At 54.2% G+C, this 19,041-nt stretch overlaps 1 protein-coding gene across 2 annotated transcripts in view; it reads left to right on the forward strand.

Moving 5' to 3' along the window:
- The window catches only part of MAPK4 (mitogen-activated protein kinase 4), a 132,761-nt gene that overhangs the window by 107,550 nt on the left and 6,170 nt on the right, over nucleotides 1-19,041 (forward strand). For both annotated transcript variants that reach the window (XM_064176677.1, XM_064176676.1), the window contains exons 5-6: nucleotides 5,140-5,301; nucleotides 10,668-10,869. In XM_064176677.1, coding sequence (XP_064032747.1) covers nucleotides 5,140-5,301; nucleotides 10,668-10,869 — 364 coding nt within the window. The remainder of the gene's footprint in view (nucleotides 1-5,139; nucleotides 5,302-10,667; nucleotides 10,870-19,041) is intronic.

The following is a 19,041-nucleotide window of genomic DNA, read 5'->3' on the forward strand; positions in this document are numbered from 1 at the left end:
TGAGGCCCTGTGCCTGGAGACACTGAAGGTCAGACTCGATGTGGCCCTGGGTGACCTAATCTAGTTGAGGATGTCCCTGCTCACTGCAGAGGGGGTTGGACAAGATGACCTTTGAGGGTCCCTTCCAACCCCAATGCAACCTTTGCATCTCTTGCTGAGCAGCTACAGCTGCCTCCAGTGGCTTCTCTACCCCCTGATGATGCCAACAGGTATCCAAAAGCAAGAGAGAACAGGAAAGGTTGCCTGTGCTCACAGGTCTCTGAGGGGTTCATCTGTGACCCAGAGCTAGGAGCTGGCACGGTGGTTTTTTCCCGTGGGACGAGTGTTTGCTCCCAGAGGCTTGGCTGCTCACCCAGCACTTGGCTGCCAGCCTGGGGAAGGGCTTCCTTGTCCAAGACACGTTGCAGAGCTCCTCATTCTCTGCTTGGGCACCGACAGCACGTTGTGTTTATCCTCTCTGTAGCTGGTGGTTGCTCTTCCCAGGAGTTTGGGCCTCCAGGAGGTCCCTAGGAATGACATAAATAGAGGATAATGGGGGGAGAATTGAGTTCCTGAGAGCCGTAATTGCAGGCTTCCAGCCTTGCATTAGCAGCTCCTTTGTGTGAAGCCTCTCAGCTGCCAGGTACCTTCCTGTCAGCCGTTCTGACAGGAGGAGAACCATGGAGGCTTTGTGAGTTTTATTGCCCTGTAATTCTGATCCCAGTTTGGGAACTGGCCCAGCTGACAAGGTGTTTCATTCCTGATGGCCCTCTCTGGTTTCCCCTGGGGCCTAGAGTTAGTTTTACCACGGGAAAGTGAATTTCTTTGCCCGGGGCTGATGTTGGGAAGGTGTCCCTCTGTCTTCTTTTGTTTGGTTGGTTGGTAGGTTTTGCTTTTCCTATTGCTCTGTCTGCTTCTGAGGCTTTGTTCTGAGCAGAGCTGTGACCTGATGGTGACCACCTGATCTAACACCAGCTTGGGCTTGTCTTAAGTTCATTACCATGTCCTGGCTTGGAGTTTTGTCCTTGAGGTGTGAGTGGCCACGACTGCACTGAACATGCATCCGTGATGGATGGAAGCCCTTTCCCAGCCTCACTGTTTGAACTTAACCCTTGCCCAAGGGATCAGCTCCCTGAATGTGAGGCTGGAAGCCTCCTGCAGACCCCACAGAGAACTCCAGGCTGGGCAGGGCAAGCCCTGCCAGGTGCCAGAGACCTGCGAAAGGACAGGGTTGCCTGAGGGCATGGAGTCTGCAATGGTCTTCACCGTCCTGTAGGGCCTGGACTCCCACTTGCAGAAGTATTGTGCCACAGATGAGTCACTCCTCTTGCAGTGGAGCAGCAGGATGCTGCTTGTAGCATCCTGAAATCCATGACTTCCACTGCAAGAGAGACCTTGAGGTGCTGCAGTGTGTCCAGAGAAGAGCAAAGACAACGGTGAAGGATCTGGAGGACAGGGCTGGGGAGGAGCAGCTGAGGGACCTGGGGGTGTTTAGTCTGGTGAAGAGGAGGCTGAGGGTAAGACCCTCCTGACTCTCCCTGAAAGGAGGTTGCAGTGGGGTGGGGGTTGGTCTCCTCTCTAGTTTCAGATGACAGAAAGAGGGGAGATGGCCTGAAATGGTGCCAGGGGAGGGTAAGGTTGGGCATGAGGAACGATTTCTTTGCTGCAAGAGTGGTCAGGGACTGGCACAGGCTGCCCAGGGAGGTGCTGGAGTCACCATCCCTGGAGGTGTTCAGGAAACGTGGCCATGGCATTTGGGGTTTAATGGCCATGGTGGTGTGGGGGTGAAGGTTGGACTCCACGATCTTGGGAGGGCTTTTCCAACCCAAACAATCCTCTGACTCGGAGAGCAGGGATGAGGTGAGGTAGCCCCAGAATCCCTGCCGGCTCTCCCAGCCCAGGCTGCTCACTGTTCTTCGCGGGCAGTCCTGCCCCTAGTGACGGAAGATTTCTAGCTGGCTTTGCTGGCAGACAGCAGATCGATAGTGTGACTCGATTCTCCTGCCAGGCTGCTTCTCTGGGCACGCAGGAAGCTGGAAATGAGCCGCGGAGCTCTCGGCCACATCCAGCAGAGCGCTGAGGAGCAGGATTAACCTTGATTAGCGCGGCGCTCGGCTCCGCGCCGCTGCCCACGCTGCCCGCTCGCCGCGGGGCGTGAGGGGTGCCTGGATGAACGCATCCTGGACAGAGAGCATGGAAAATCTAGGATGGATCGTAGCTGTTGTGGGGGTTGTCACCGTCAGAGCCTTGAATTGCTGCCCCACAGACACCAGGAGTGGTGGTGAACGGTGGCACATCACTAGTGGTGCCCCGCGGGGATCGCTGCTGGGCACAGCTCTGTTTAATATCCTTAGTGCTGATCTGGATGAGAGGATTGAGTCCAGCAGCAGTGAGTGTGCAGGTGACACCAAGTTGGGAGCAAGCATGGCTCTGTTAGAGGGCAGGAGAGCTTTGCAGAGGGACCTGGGCAGGCTGCACAGATGGGCACCGCCCAGTGCCAGGAGTTTGAACAAGGGCAAGTGCCAGGTCCTGCACTTTGGCCACAACAACCCCAAGCAGCACTACAGGCTGGGGCCAGGGTGGCTGAGAGCAGCCAGGCAGAGAGGGACCTGAGGACACTGGTTGGTAGCTGAACATGAGCCAGCAGTGTGCCCAGGAGGCCAAGAAGGCTAAGGGCATCCTGGCCTGGATCAGGAAGAATGCAGCCAGCAGGAGCAGGGAAGTCCTTCTGCCCTGTGCTCAGCACTGCTCAGGCCACACCTGGAGTGCTGTGTCCAGTTCTGGGCCCCTCAATTCAAGAGAGCCTGTTGAGGTGCTGGAAGGTGTTGAGAGCAGGGCAGCAAGGCTGGGGAGGGGCCTGGAGCACAGCCCTGTGAGGAGAGGCTGAGGGAGCTGGGGGGGTGCAGCCTGCAGCAGAGGAGGCTGAGGGCAGAGCTGATTGCTGCCTGCAGCTGCCTGCAGGGAGGTTGTAGCCAGGTTGGGCTCTTCTCCCAGGCAACCAACAACAGTTCAGGCTGGAGGTTAGGCTGAAGTTGTTCCCAGCAAGAGTGATTGGCATTGGATGGGCTGCCAGGGGAGGTGGTGGATGCCCATCCCTGGAGGTGTTTGAGAGGAGGCTTCATGAGGCACTCAGTGCCATGGGTTAGTGAATCAGAAGCTGTTAGGGGATAGGTTGGACTCCATCACCTCAGAGGTCTTTTCCAACCTGGTTAATGCTGTGATTCTGTGAGGTGGTCAGACAATGCTTTTCCCCTTGGGAAAGGGCAGAGGCCAGGCACTGGCAGTCATTCCAAGATGAAGCTGTGGGATCCCTGGAGCTGGGTCCAGCATCCTGGTGTTACTTTTGGGGTGGTGGCAGCTCTCTTGTCACTGCTGTTCAGAGAGGCTTCACTTCATGGTGTAGCTCAGGACACCTGGTGCTGCCCTGGGACTCTGCCACAGGCTTCCCACAGAGGTTGTGGAGCCTCCTCTTCTGGAGACTTTCAAAGCCTTCCCGAACCTGTTCCTGTGTGACCTACCCCAGGTGGACCTGCTTTGGCAGAGTGGTTGGACTCAATGGTCTCCAGAGGTCCCTTCTAGTCCCCACCACTGTGGTTCTGTGACTGCCCTGTCACAGCCACGTGAGGTGGGATGCTTCACGTGGGGCTGTGAGGGAACCCACCCATGCTATTGCTTAAAGAGAGTTGTAGATTGGGGATTGAGTCCAGCATCAGTAAGTTTGCAGATGACACCAAGCTAGGAGCAGGTGTTGATCTTTTGGAAGGTAGGAGAGCCCTGCAGAGGGACCTGGACAGGCTGGATGGGTGGGCAGAGGCCAATGGGATAAGACTGAACATGGACAAGTGCAGGGTTCTGCACTTTGGCCACAATAACCCCAAGCAGCACTACAGGCTGGGGACTGAGTAGCTGAGAGCAGCCAGGAAGAAAGGGACCTGGGAGTACTGGTGGATAGTAGCTGCAGAGGAGGCAGCAGTGCTCAGGTGGCCAAGAGAGCCAATGGCATCCTGGGCTGGCTCAGGAGCAGTGTGGGCAGCAGCACAAGGGAGGTTCTTGTGCCCCTGTGCTCAGCACTGCTCAGGCCACCCCTGCAGTGCTGTGTCCAGTTCTGGGCTCCTGCATTGCAGAGAGCTGCTGAGGTGTTGGAAGGTGTTGAGAGCAGGGCAGCAAGGCTGGGGAGGGGCCTGGAGCACAGCCCTGTGAGGAGAGGCTGAGGGAGCTGGGGGGGGTGCAGCCTGCAGCAGAGGAGGCTGAGGGCAGAGCTGATTGCTGCCTGCAGCTGCCTGCAGGGAGGCTGTAGCCAGCTGGGGTTGGGCTCTGCTGCCAGGCAGCCAGGGACAGAACAAGGGGACAGAGGCTGAAGCTGTGCCAGGGCAGGTCTAGGCTGGATGTTAGGAAGAAGCTCCTGGCAGAGAGCCCAGAACTGGACATAGCACTGCAGGGGTGGCCTGAGCAGTGCTGAGCACAGGGGCACAAGAACCTCCCTTGTGCTGCTGCCCACACTGCTCCTGAGCCAGCCCAGGATGCCACTGGCTCTGCTGCCCACCTGGGCACTGCTGCCTCCTCTGCAGCTGCTCTCTCACAGCACCCCCAGGGCCCTCTCTGCCTGCCTGCTCTCAGCCACTCTGGCCCCAGCCTGCAGTGCTGCTTGGGGTTGTTGTGGTCAAAGTGCACAACCTGCCCTTGGCCTTGTTCACTCTCATGCCCTTGGCCTCTGCCCACCCATGCAGCCTGGCCAGGTCCCTCTGCAGGGCTCTCCTATCCTCCAAGAGCTCTATGACTGCTCCTAGCTTGGTGTCATCTGCCTTTTCTTTCCATCTAGTCTGACTCTACCCTTGGTGGGCAGATGGAGATACCTCAGCTGGAGCTCAGACACACCTGCGTGGTCGCTCCCTCTGCAGAAGGAGAACTGAAGGAGAAGCTCTCACAGGGTGCACAGGGTGGGAAAAGAGGGGGCAGGAAAGTGACTTGAGTGGCATGGTTACAGCTGGCTCCTGAGAAGGTGATGAGGACGTTTTCCATGGAGCAAGGAGGGGTGGCTGGGGCCAGACAGCATCGCTGCAGAGGGGTTGGTGGGACGTGTGAGGCTGTGCTGATGCATCTCATTCCCAGAGCAGTTTAGCTTCTGGGTCACATCTCACTGCCTGTTTTCTGCCTGCTTAGGAGGTCATGAGCTGGAGCAGATGCAGCTTATTCTGGAGACAATCCCTGTTGTCCACCAGGAAGACAAAGAGGAGCTGCTCAAGGTGATGCCCATGTTCATCAACAGCACGTGGGAAGTGAGGAAGCCGCTGCGCAAGCTGCTGCCCGAAGTGGACAGTGAAGGTACCTTAGTGCCCACTGGGTTTGACAGTGTCCTTCTCCTGGCACCCCCAGGTTTTGGAGTCCTGCTGTTTCCAGGAAGCCAGGCCAAGGGCACGAATGCTGAGGATTCAAGTATCTTGGGGTTTGCAGTGCATGGACCCAGCTGCAGCTTACATGTCCCTTCTGCCATCCCACCAGCGAAGGTGTGGGCTGGAGGACAGCCCTCATGCTGCAGTTGCTTCCTTGCAGGTAGCTCATGAGGGTGAGATAGTTTTCCAGGGCTATTCCAGGACATTTTCAAGGAGCATCCCTGTCTTCCTGGGCTAATCCCTGTTCATTTTATTGCTGTGCTCTGCGTGAACACGATTCTAAGGTACAAGAAAGCAAATCCTTTTGCTTCACAGATACCTGGACTCTGTGAGATGGTGACCACAGGCAGAAGCATTGTCCAAGTGCTCTGGGCCTTGGACATCTTTCACGTTGGCTTGTTGCAGCCTGTGACCATCAAAAACCTCTCCAGACACTTCCCTGTTTTGGCTGAAGCTTAAAACAGATCAGCAGTGTGTTGCGAGGGGGCTGCAGAACAGAGGTTTTTGACCTGGAATTCAGCCTGGAGAAGCTTTGTAGGCACTGAGAGGAGGGCTACAAAGCTGCTGAGGTGTCCTGGAGCAGCTCTGTGAGGAGCAAAGGCTGAGAGCCCCTGGGGCTGAGAGCCTGCAGAGGAGCAGCCCCAGGGGGCATCTGAGCAGTGCTAAGCAAGAGACAAAGGAGCTGTGGGGGGCAAGGGGCTGGGGCCAGGCTCTTGTCACTGGTGCCCAGGCACAGCACAAGGGGCAATGGGCACAGAGTGGAACCCAGGAGGTGCCAGCTGAGCAGGAGGAGAAATTTCTTTGTTGTGAGGGTGCTGGAGGCCTGGAGCAGGCTGCCCAGAGAGGTTGTGGAACCTCCTCCTGTGGAGAGCTTCCAACCCCTCTGCCCTGGGCATTGTGCTGCTGGCCAAGCTGCTGTGGGTGCCCTGCTTGAGCAGTATCACAGAACCACAGTGTCAGAGAACCACAGAGGCTGGAAGGGACCTCCAGAGCTCATCCAGCCCAACTCCCCTGACAAGGCAGCATCACCCAGGGCAGTGCACACAGGAAGGCATCCAGGCAGGGTTTGAATGCATCCAGAGAAGGAGATCCCACAACCTCTCTGGGCAGCCTGCTCCAAGGCTCTGTCACCCTCACTGTAAAGGCATCAGGACTGCTGTGAGTGATCTGCAGAGGGTCGGACTGAGTGATCTGCAGAGCTCCCTTCCATCCTCTGCCATGCTGGAACTCTGTGACAAGGTCTTGCTGGGGTGGTGGAAGTAGAAGAGAAAGGCAGAGCAGTTTTAAGGGATTTGAGTGCTGACTTCAGCCCTGATCCCTTTCCCACCCTTCCCATGCTGGGATTGCAGTAATTTGTAAGGATGGTCTCATTCAGCACGAAGTGTTGGAGGCATCTTCCCACTTCACCACATTCCTGCGTGCAAACCACAGGCTGTTGGACATGAACCTCTGCCTGGAGCAGCTTTGTGGGCAGAGAGAGTGTTGCAGGGTGGCAGCCAGAGCTGAGAAAAGTGGAGCTGGACACGTCAGCTCTTCTGACCTCCTTCCAAGGCTTAAACCATGGACATGTCCACCTGCTTTTGAGGGCAGACGTCAGGAGCAAGCCTGGGTCGTGTTCAGTGGCGTAAACTCCTGCTTGTAAGACGTCTGCTGAGCGATGTGAGCAGCCCTGGGCTGCTCGGGCACCACGTCAGCCTCTGGCAAGCAGGGATGGATTTATTCCCTGTCGTTCCAGCAGGAGGAGAGGTCACCTGCTCCACTTCTATAATTCATGGGCATTTTCCTGCCTCTCTGACCCAGAAGATATGGCTTGTAATAAATTGTTCCAGCAGCCTTCTCGCTGGCAGTCAGTGACCATATGGAGCTATTGATTCCTCCCTGCTTAATTAGTCCAGGCAATTAAATGATCTCGTGGGGGACAATTGGGTGCTGGTTAATGTTTAGGCAGGGAGGCAAGAGGCATGGCCCAGCCTGCCTGCTGAGCAGGTTTTGCCCCTGAGGAATCTGTGCCCTTCAGACAGTTGCCTCTCTAAGGAGGATGCTTCTGCCGGTGCCACACAACAGTTGTAATGTCTGCAACCTCTGCTGGTATCTGTCAGACAGGGATAGTCCTGTGCCACAGCACTCCAGAATGCTGGGGGTTGGAAGGAGATCTCTGCAGATCCAGTCTAACTTCCCTGCTAAGGCAGGGCACCCACAGCAGCTTGCCCAGCATCACAATGGCCAGGGGCACACAGCGTCCCTCTGAGCCTGTGAGGGGGCACCCAGAGCACATCCAAGCCTGTGTGTGGGCATCCAGAGCCTCTTTGAGCCTGTGTGTGAGCACCCAGAGCACATCCAAGCCTGTGTGTGAGCGCCCAGAGCCCCTGTGAGCCTGTGTATGGACATCCAGAGCCCCTCTGAGTCTGTGTATGGACATCCAGAGCCTCTCTGAGCCTGCGTATGAGCACCCAGAGCCCCTCTGAGCCTGCGTATGAGCACCCAGAGCCCCTCTGAGCCTGTGTATGGACATCCAGAGCCTCTCTGAGCCTGCGTATGAGCACCCAGAGCCCCTCTGAGCCTGTGTATGGACATCCAGAGCCCCTCTGAGTCTGTGTGTGAGCACCCAGAGCCCCTCTGAGCCTGTGTATGGACATCCAGAGCCTCTCTGAGCCTGTGTATGAGCACCCAGAGCCCCTCTGAGCCTGTGTAGACACACAGAGCCCTTCTAAGTTAGTGCAAGAGCACCCAGAGCCCCTCTGAGTCTGTGTATAGACACACAGAACCCTTCTAAGTTAGTGCAAGAGCACCCAGAGCCCCTCTGAGCCTGTGTATGAGCACCCAGAGCCCCTCTGAGCCTGTGTATAGACACCCAGAGCCCTTCTAATTTAGTGCAAGAGCACCCAGAGCCCCTCTGAGCCCGAGTGTGGGTACACAGAGGGCATCCAAGCCTGTGTGTGGACATGCAGAGCCCTTCTGAACCCTTGTGAGGGCACCTAGAGCCCCTCTGAATCTTCAAAGGAGTGAAGAGGCTGGTGGGAACATGGAGGTAGCAGGAGCTCCTGAGCCTTCCCTTTGAAGCAGGGCTTTGACCTCACACATGGCTATGAAGCTGGTGGGGTTTCAGGTCTGCAGATCAGGAGACTTTTCCAACAGAGGGAAATGTTGGGATATGCTTTGTGTAAGTATCCCAAAGCTGCAAACTAGGATAGAGAGGGAGTGTGAAAGGGATCAGGGCTGAAGTCAGCCCTCAAGTCCCTTAAAACTGCTCTGCCTTTCTCTTTTACTTCCACCACTCCAGCAAGGCCTTGTCACAGAGTTCCAGCATGGCAGAGGATGGAAGGGAGCTCTGCAGATCACCCAGTCCAACTCCCCCCTGCTCAAGCAGGGCACCCACAGCAGCACAATGTCCAGGGCAGGGGTGTTGGAAGCTCTCCACACAAGGAGGCTCCACAACCTCTCTGAGCAGCCTGCTCCAGCCCCCCAGCACCCTCACAACAAACAACTTTCTCCTCCTGCTCAGCTGGCACCTCCTGGTTTCCATTCTGTGCCCATTGTCCCTTGTGCTGTGCCTGGGCAGCACTGCCAAGAGCCTGGCCCCAGCCTCTTGCACCCCACAGCTCCTCTGTCTCTTGCTGACCATTGCTCAGCTCCCCTCTGGGGCTGCTCTTGTGCAGGCTCTCAGCCCCAGGGGCTCTCAGCCTTTGCTCCTCAGCAGCTTAGTAGCCTCCCCTGGACTCTTTCCAGCAGTTCCCTGTCTCTCTGGGACTGTGGAGCCCAGGACTGGACACAGTGCTCCAGTTGTGGCCTCAGCAGGGCAGAGTAGAAGGGCAGGAGGACCTCCTTCAACCTGCTGGCTGCTCTCTGCTGAGTGCACCCCGGGACACCCTTTGCCTCCTCGGCCACAAGGGCACGTTGCTGGCTCAGGGTGAGCTTTATGGTCCGCGGCACTCCCAGGTCCTCCTCCCTGGAGCTGCTATCCAGCAGATCAGCACCTCACCTGCACAGGAGCATGAGATTATTCCTCCCCAGGCAGAGGACCCTGCACGTGACCTCGCTGAGCTTTGTCTGAGCTTGTTGAACTCTGGGACTCTTCTAGGCACCAAGAATCAGCTGAATAAGCAACATCTATGACAGGACTTGACCCTTGCACTCAGCCTCAGCCGAAGCAATCACCAATGAAACCAGAACAAACCTTCTGTGTTTTAATTGCAGTCACTTCGCTTGTTCTTAATGAACTTCCTCCTTCATCACCTTAGAAACAGTTTCATCTTCCACAGTCTGACTGAGACAGTTTCAGGCACTCAGATTCATGACATCCCAGCATGGTGGGGGCTGGAAGTGACCTCTGGAGATCATCAGTTGTCTGAAGTGCAGCGTGCTAGTCACAGGATCACAGGCGCACAGGATGTCAGGGGTTGGAAGGGACACAAAGAGCTCATCCAGTCCAACCCCCCTGCCAGAGCAGGGCCACACAATCCAGCTCAGGGCACACAGGAACACAGCCAGACAGGCCTGGAAAGGCTCCACACAAGGAGACTGCACAACCTCTCTGGGCAGCCTGTGCCAGGCTCTGGGACCCTTCCAGGCAAGAAGTTTCCCCCTTGTGCTGAGCTGGAACCTCCTGTGCTGCAGCTTCCATCCATTGCTGCTTGTCCTGTCCCAGGGAGCAGTGAGCAGAGCCTGTCCCCCCCCCCGACCCCCAGCCCTCAGATACTGATAAGCATTGATTAAATCCCCTCTCAGCCTTCTCTTCTCCAACCATCCTGGAGCCCCCTTCAGACCCTGCAAGGCCACTCCAAGGTCTCCTCCAAGCCTTCTCCTCTCCAGGCTGCACAGCCCCAACTCTCTCAGCCTGTGCTCACAGCAGAGCTGCTGCAGCCCTCTCAGCATCTTGGTGGCCTCCTCTGCACTGGCTCCAACACTTCCATGTCCTGCTTGTGCTGGGGGCTGCAGAACTGCCCCCAGGACTGCAGGTGGGGTCTGAGGACAGCAGAGCAGAGGGGCAGAATCCCCTCCCTTGCCCTGTGCCCACACTGCTCTTGCTGCAGCCCAGACAGCAACTGTGCACTCACACTGCAAGCTCATGTTGAGCTTTTCACCAGCCCAGACCCCCAGGTCCTGTTCCTCAGGGCTGCTCTCAGCCATTCCCCACCCAGCCTGGAGCTGTGCTTGGGATTGCACCCACCCAGGCTCAGGACCTTACACTTGGCTTTGTTGAATGCCATGAGGTTGGCCTGGGCACAGCTCTGCAGCCTGTCTGGGTCCCTCTGGTTGGTATCCCTCCCGTGCCTGAGCTTGTCTCTCTCTGCTTCCCAGCAATTGATTTCCTGGAGAAGATCCTGACCTTCAACCCCCTGGACCGCCTGACGGCCGAGATGGGGCTGCAGCACCCCTACATGAGCCCCTACTCCTGCCCCGAGGACGAGCCGGTGTCGCAGCATCCCTTCCGCATCGAGGACGAGATCGACGACGTCCTGCTGATGGAAGCCAACCAGAGCCAGATGTCTACCTGGGACAGGTATGGCAGCGAGGGCTGGGGCAGAGAGCAGCTCTGGGGGCTTGTGCAGGACTTGCCTGCTGTGTCTCTGACCTGCTGGTCACAGAATCACAGAATCAGAATGCCAGGGGCTGGAAGAGACCTCCACAGCTCAGCCACTCCAACCCCCATCCCCTGCCAGAGCAGGAGCAGGCAGAGCAGATCACACAGCAACACATCCAGGCAGGCTCTGCAGAGCTCCACAGAGGGGCACTGCACAGCCCCACCCTGGGCAGCCTCTGCCAGGGCTCTGCCACCCTCCCAGGGGAAGAATTCCTTCTCCTGCTGCTCCCATGGCACTTCCTAGGCCTCAGCTTGCAGCCAGTGGCCCTTGGCCTGGCACTGGCATCCCCCAGCAGAGCCTGGCTCCAGCCTCCTGCCACTGCCCTGCACACATTGCTCAGCACTGCTGAGTCCCCTCTCAGCCTCCTCCTGTGCCAGCAGCACAGCCCCAGCTGCCTCAGGCTCTGCTCCTAACAGAGCTCTGCCATTGCCTTCAGCATCTCTGTGGCTCTCTGCTGGGCTCTCTCCAGCACTTCTGTGTCCTTCTTGGACTCGGGGGCCCAGAGCTGGACACAGGAGTGCAGATGTGGCCTCAACAGGGCAGAGTAGAGTAGACCTCTCAGGAGCAGTCAAACTCATTCCAGACCCGCCAAAAACAGCTGCTTCTCCTTCTGTGTGGACTCCTTTAGGTTGGAGGAGACCTCCAGAAGCATCCAATCCAACCACCAAGTCCACTACTTCCAAGTCACCACTCAACCACGTCCCTGAGCAACACAGCTACACAGCTTGGAAACCTCTCCAGGGACTGGGACTCCACCACTGCCTTCCCTGGGCAGCCTGGGCCAGGGCTTACCCATTCTTTTAGTGCAGAAACTCTTCCTTGTGTCCAAACCGAAATCTCCCCTGGCACAAGCTGAGGATATTTGGCCATTTTCTCTTGTCCTGTTGCTTCCTTCTTGGCAGAAGGACCAACTCCCACCTGGCTTCAGCCTTCTTTCAGGGAGCTGTAGAGAGCCAGGAGGTCTGCCCTCCTCCTCATTTTCTCCAGGCTGAACACCCCCAGGTCCTTCAGCTGCTCCTCACAAGATTTGTGCTCTAGACTTCTCACCACCTTGCTTGCCCTTCTCTGGGTCTTACCCAGGCCCTCAATGCCCTGCTCAGAGTGAGGAGTTCAAATCTGTACCCAGTATTTGAGGTCTGGCCTCAGCAGTGCTGGGTACAGGGGGGCAGTCCCTGCCTTGCTCCTGCTATCCACACCATTGCTGGTCCAGGCCTCCTTGGCCGCCTGGGCACAGCCTGGCTCATCCTCAGCCGTTTGCCAAGCAACACCCCTGGGTCCTTTTCTGCTGGGCACTTCCCAGCCTCTCTGCCACAAGCAGGTTAACAGTGGGACTAGATGGTCTGGGAGGTCTTCTCCAGCCTTTATCATTCCATGATTTAGGTTGGACTTGGTGATCCTGAGGGTCTTTTCCAACTTGGATGTTTCTGAGACTCTGTGACTCCGAGGTTCTGTGATTCTGAGACTCTGAGACTCAGACTCTGTGATTCTGAGGTTCTGTGACTGACTCTGAGACTCTGAGACTCTATGACTGTGACTCCATGATTCTGTGACTCTGTGGTTCTGTGATTCTGTTACTCTGTGGCTCTGAGGCTCTGCTGCTCTGTGGCTGTGACTGCAGCTGAGATTCTGTGTCTGTGACTCTGACTCTGTGATCTGTGACTCTAACTCTGTGACTGTGATTCTGTGGCCAACTCTGTGACTCTGTGATTCTGTGACTCTGACTCTGTGATCTGTGACTCTAACTCTGTGACTGTGATTCTGTGGCCAACTCTGTGACTCTGTGATTCTGTGACTCTGACTCTGTGATCTGTGACTCTGACTCTGTAACTGTGATTCTGTGACCGACTCTGTGACTCTGTGATTCTGTGACTCTGACTCTGTGATCTGTGACTCTAACTCTGTGACTGTGATTCTGTGACCAACTCTGTGACTCTGTGATTCTGTGACTCTGACTCTGTGATCTGTGACTCTAACTCTGTGACTGTGATTCTGTGACTGTGACTCTGTGACTGGCTCTGTGACTGTGACTCTGTGACTCTGTGATTCTGTGACTGTGATTCTGTGACTGTGACTCTGTGACTGTGGCTCTGTGATTCTGTGACTGTGATTCTGTGACTGTGACTCTGTGACTGTGGCTCTGTGACTGTGGCTCTGTGACTGTGGCTCTGTGATTCTGTGACTCTGACTCTGTGGCTCTGTGATTCTGTGACTGTGATTCTGTGACTGTGACTCTGTGACTGTGGCTCTGTGACTGTGGCTCTGTGATTCTGTGACTCTGACTCTGTGGCTCTGTGATTCTGTGACTGTGATTCTGTGACTGTGACTCTGTGACTGGCTCTGTGACTGTGACTCTGTGACTCTGTGATTCTGTGACTGTGATTCTGTGACTGTGACTCTGTGACTGTGGCTCTGTGACTGTGGCTCTGTGATTCTGTGACTGTGATTCTGTGACTGTGACTCTGTGACTGTGGCTCTGTGACTGTGGCTCTGTGATTCTGTGACTCTGACTCTGTGGCTCTGTGATTCTGTGACTGTGATTCTGTGACTGTGACTCTGTGACTGTGGCTCTGTGACTGTGGCTCTGTGATTCTGTGACTCTGACTCTGTGGCTCTGTGATTCTGTGACTGTGATTCTGTGACTGTGACTCTGTGACTGTGGCTCTGTGACTGTGACTCTGTGATTCTGTGACTCTGACTCTGTGATCTGTGACTCTAACTCTGTGACTGTGATTCTGTGACTGTGACTCTGTGACTGGCTCTGTGACTGTGACTCTGTGACTCTGTGATTCTGTGACTGTGATTCTGTGACTGTGACTCTGTGACTGTGGCTCTGTGACTGTGGCTCTGTGATTCTGTGACTCTGACACTGTGGCTCTGTGATTCTGTGACTGTGATTCTGTGACTGTGACTCTGTGACTGTGGCTCTGTGACTGTGGCTCTGTGATTCTGTGACTCTGACTCTGTGGCTCTGCGATTCTGTGACTGTGATTCTGTGACTGTGACTCTATGACTCTGTGGTTCTGTGACTGTGATTCTGTGACTCTGACTCTGTGGCTCTGTGATTCTGTGAATGTGACTCTATGACTCTGTGATCTGTGACTGTGATTCTGTGACTGTGCTTCTGTGACTGTGGCTCTGTGATTCTGTGACCAACTCTGTGACTCTATGATTCTGTGACTCTGACTCTGTAACTGTGATTCTGTGACTGTGATTCTGTGACTGACTCTGTGACTCTGTGATTCTGTGACTCTGACTCTGTGACTCTGTGATTCTGTGACTGTGATTCTGTGACTGTGGCTCTGTGACTGTGGCTCTGTGACTGTGGCTCTGTGATTCTGTGATTCTGACTCTGTGGCTCTGTGATTCTGTGACTGTGACTCTGTGACTGTGACTCTGTGACTGTGGCTCTGTGACTGTGGCTCTGTGATTCTGTGATTCTGACTCTGTGGCTCTGTGATTCTGTGACTGTGACTCTGTGACTGTGACTCTGTGACTGTGGCTCTGTGATTCTGTGACTGTGATTCTGTGACTGTGACTCTGTGACTGTGGCTCTGTGATTCTGTGACTGTGACTCTGTGACTGTGACTCTGTGACTGTGGCTCTGTGACTGTGGCTCTGTGATTCTGTGACTCTGACTCTGTGGCTCTGTGATTCTGTGACTCTGACTCTGTGGCTCTGTGATTCTGTGACTGTGACTCTGTGACTGTGACTCTGTGACTGTGGCTCTGTGACTGTGGCTCTGTGATTCTGTGATTCTGACTCTGTGGCTCTGTGATTCTGTGACTGTGATTCTGTGACTGTGACTCTGTGACTGTGGCTCTGTGACTGTGACTCTGTGATTCTGTGACTCTGACTCTGTGATCTGTGACTCTAACTCTGTGACTGTGATTCTGTGACTGTGACTCTGTGACTGGCTCTGTGACTGTGACTCTGTGACTCTGTGATTCTGTGACTGTGATTCTGTGACTGTGACTCTGTGACTGTGGCTCTGTGACTGTGGCTCTGTGATTCTGTGACTCTGACACTGTGGCTCTGTGATTCTGTGACTGTGATTCTGTGACTGTGACTCTGTGACTGTGGCTCTGTGACTGTGGCTCTGTGATTCTGTGACTCTGACTCTGTGGCTCTGCGATTCTGTGACTGTGATTCTGTGACTGTGACTCTATGACTCTGTGGTTCTGTGACTGTGATTCTGTGACTCTGACTCTGTGGCTCTGTGATTCTGTGAATGTGACTCTATGACTCTGTGATCTGTGACTGTGATTCTGTGACTGTGCTTCTGTGACTGTGGCTCTGTGATTCTGTGACCAACTCTGTGACTCTATGATTCTGTGACTCTGACTCTGTAACTGTGATTCTGTGACTGTGATTCTGTGACTGACTCTGTGACTCTGTGATTCTGTGACTCTGACTCTGTGACTCTGTGATTCTGTGACTGTGATTCTGTGACTGTGGCTCTGTGACTGTGGCTCTGTGACTGTGGCTCTGTGATTCTGTGATTCTGACTCTGTGGCTCTGTGATTCTGTGACTGTGACTCTGTGACTGTGACTCTGTGACTGTGGCTCTGTGACTGTGGCTCTGTGATTCTGTGATTCTGACTCTGTGGCTCTGTGATTCTGTGACTGTGACTCTGTGACTGTGACTCTGTGACTGTGGCTCTGTGATTCTGTGACTGTGATTCTGTGACTGTGACTCTGTGACTGTGGCTCTGTGATTCTGTGACTGTGACTCTGTGACTGTGACTCTGTGACTGTGGCTCTGTGACTGTGGCTCTGTGATTCTGTGACTCTGACTCTGTGGCTCTGTGATTCTGTGACTCTGACTCTGTGGCTCTGTGATTCTGTGACTGTGACTCTGTGACTGTGACTCTGTGACTGTGGCTCTGTGACTGTGGCTCTGTGATTCTGTGATTCTGACTCTGTGGCTCTGTGATTCTGTGACTGTGATTCTGTGACTGTGACTCTGTGACTGTGGCTCTGTGACTGTGGCTCTGTGATTCTGTGACTCTGACTCTGTGGCTCTGTGATTCTGTGACTGTGATTCTGTGACTGTGACTCTGTGACTGTGACTCTGTGATTCTGTGACTCTGACTCTGTGACTGTGATTCTGTGACTGTGACTCTGTGACTCTGTGATTCTGTGACTCTGACTCTGTGATCTGTGACTCTAACTCTGTGACTGTGATTCTGTGACTGTGACTCTGTGACTGGCTCTGTGACTGTGACTCTGTGACTCTGTGATTCTGTGACTGTGATTCTGTGACTGTGACTCTGTGACTGTGGCTCTGTGACTGTGGCTCTGTGATTCTGTGACTCTGACTCTCTGGCTCTGCGATTCTGTGACTGTGATTCTGTGACTGTGACTCTATGACTCTGTGGTTCTGTGACTGTGATTCTGTGACTCTGACTCTGTGGCTCTGTGATTCTGTGAATGTGACTCTATGACTCTGTGATCTGTGACTGTGATTCTGTGACTGTGCTTCTGTGACTGTGGCTCTGTGATTCTGTGACCAACTCTGTGACTCTAAGATTCTGTGACTCTGACTCTGTGATCTGTGACTCTGACTCTGTAACTGTGATTCTGTGACTGTGATTCTGTGACTGACTCTGTGACTCTGTGATTCTGTGACTCTGACTCTGTGACTCTGTGATTCTGTGACTGTGATTCTGTGACTGTGATTCTGTGACTGTGGCTCTGTGACTGTGGCTCTGTGACTGTGGCTCTGTGATTCTGTGATTCTGACTCTGTGGCTCTGTGATTCTGTGACTGTGACTCTGTGACTGTGACTCTGTGACTGTGGCTCTGTGACTGTGGCTCTGTGATTCTGTGATTCTGACTCTGTGGCTCTGCGATTCTGTGACTGTGATTCTGTGACTGTGACTCTGTGACTGTGGCTCTGTGACTGTGGCTCTGTGATTCTGTGATTCTGACTCTGTGGCTCTGTGATTCTGTGACTGTGACTCTGTGACTGTGACTCTGTGACTGTGGCTCTGTGACTGTGGCTCTGTGATTCTGTGATTCTGACTCTGTGGCTCTGCGATTCTGTGACTGTGATTCTGTGACTGTGACTCTGATTCTGTGACTGGCTCTGTGACTGTGACTCTGTGACTCTGATTCTGTGACTGTGGCTCTGTGACTGTGGCTCTGTGATTCTGTGATTCTGACTCTGTGGCTCTGTGATCTGTGACTCTGACACTGTGGCTCTGTGATTCTGTGACTGTGATTCTGTGACTGTGACTCTGTGACTGTGGCTCTGTGACTGTGGCTCTGTGATTCTGTGACTCTGACTCTGTGGCTCTGTGATTCTGTGACTGTGATTCTGTGACTGACTCTGTGACTCTGTGATTCTGTGACTCTGACTCTGTGACTCTGTGATTCTGTGACTGTGATTCTGTGACTGTGACTCTGTGACTGTGGCTCTGTGACTGTGGCTCTGTGACTGTGGCTCTGTAATTCTGTGATTCTGACTCTGTGGCTCTGTGATTCTGTGACTGTGACTCTGTGACTGTGACTCTGTGACTGTGGCTTTGTGACTGTGGCTCTGTGACTCTGTGATTCTGTGACTGTGATTCTGTGACTGTGACTCTGTGACTGTGGCTCTGTGATTCTGTGGCTCTGTGATTCTGTGATTCTGACTCTGTGGCTCTGCGATTCTGTGACTGTGATTCTGTGACTGTGACTCTGTGACTCTGATTCTGTGACTGGCTCTGTGACTGTGACTCTGTGACTCTGATTCTGTGACTGTGGCTCTGTGACTGTGGCTCTGTGATTCTGTGACTGACTCTGTGGCTCTGTGATTCTGTGACTGTGATTCTGTGACTGTGACTCTGTGACTGTGGCTCTGTGACTGTGACTCTGTGACTGTGGCTCTGTGATTCTGTGACTCTGACTCTGTGGCTCTGCGATTCTGTGACTGTGATTCTGTGACTGTGACTCTGTGACTGTGGCTCTGTGACTGTGGCTCTGTGATTCTGTGACTCTGACTCTGTGGCTCTGCGATTCTGTGACTGTGATTCTGTGACTGTGACTCTGTGACTGTGGCTCTGTGACTGTGGCTCTGTGATTCTGTGACTCTGACACTGTGGCTCTGTGATTCTGTGACTGTGATTCTGTGACTGTGACTCTGTGACTGTGGCTCTGTGACTGTGGCTCTGTGACTGTGGCTCTGTGATTCTGTGACTGTGATTCTGTGACTGTGACTCTGTGACTGTGGCTCTGTGACTGTGGCTCTGTGATTCTGTGACTCTGACTCTGTGGCTCTGCGATTCTGTGACTGTGATTCTGTGACTGTGACTCTATGACTCTGTGGTTCTGTGACTGTGATTCTGTGACTGTGCTTCTGTGACTGTGGCTCTGTGATTCTGTGACCAACTCTGTGACTCTATGATTCTGTGACTGTGACTCTGTGATCTGTGACTCTGACTCTGTAACTGTGATTCTGTGACTGTGATTCTGTGACTGACTCTGTGACTCTGTGATTCTGTGACTCTGACTCTGTGACTCTGTGATTCTGTGACTGTGATTCTGTGACTGTGATTCTGTGACTGTGGCTCTGTGACTGTGGCTCTGTGACTGTGGCTCTGTGATTCTGTGATTCTGACTCTGTGGCTCTGTGATTCTGTGACTGTGATTCTGTGACTGTGGCTCTGTGACTGTGGCTCTGTGACTGTGGCTCTGTGATTCTGTGACTCTGACTCTGTGGCTCTGTGATTCTGTGACTGTGACTCTGTGACTGTGACTCTGTGACTGTGGCTCTGTGACTGTGGCTCTGTGATTCTGTGACTGTGATTCTGTGACTGTGACTCTGTGACTGTGGCTCTGTGACTGTGGCTCTGTGACTGTGGCTCTGTGATTCTGTGACTGTGATTCTGTGACTGTGACTCTGTGACTGTGGCTCTGTGACTGTGGCTCTGTGATTCTGTGACTCTGACTCTGTGGCTCTGTGATTCTGTGACTGTGACTCTGTGACTGTGACTCTGTGACTGTGGCTCTGTGACTGTGACTCTGTGATTCTGTGACTCTGACTCTGTGATCTGTGACTCTAACTCTGTGACTGTGATTCTGTGACTGTGACTCTGTGACTCTGTGAT

This window comes from Pogoniulus pusillus, chromosome Z (genome assembly GCF_015220805.1).
Source record: "Pogoniulus pusillus isolate bPogPus1 chromosome Z, bPogPus1.pri, whole genome shotgun sequence".
Taxonomy (NCBI): Eukaryota; Metazoa; Chordata; class Aves; order Piciformes; family Lybiidae; genus Pogoniulus; species Pogoniulus pusillus.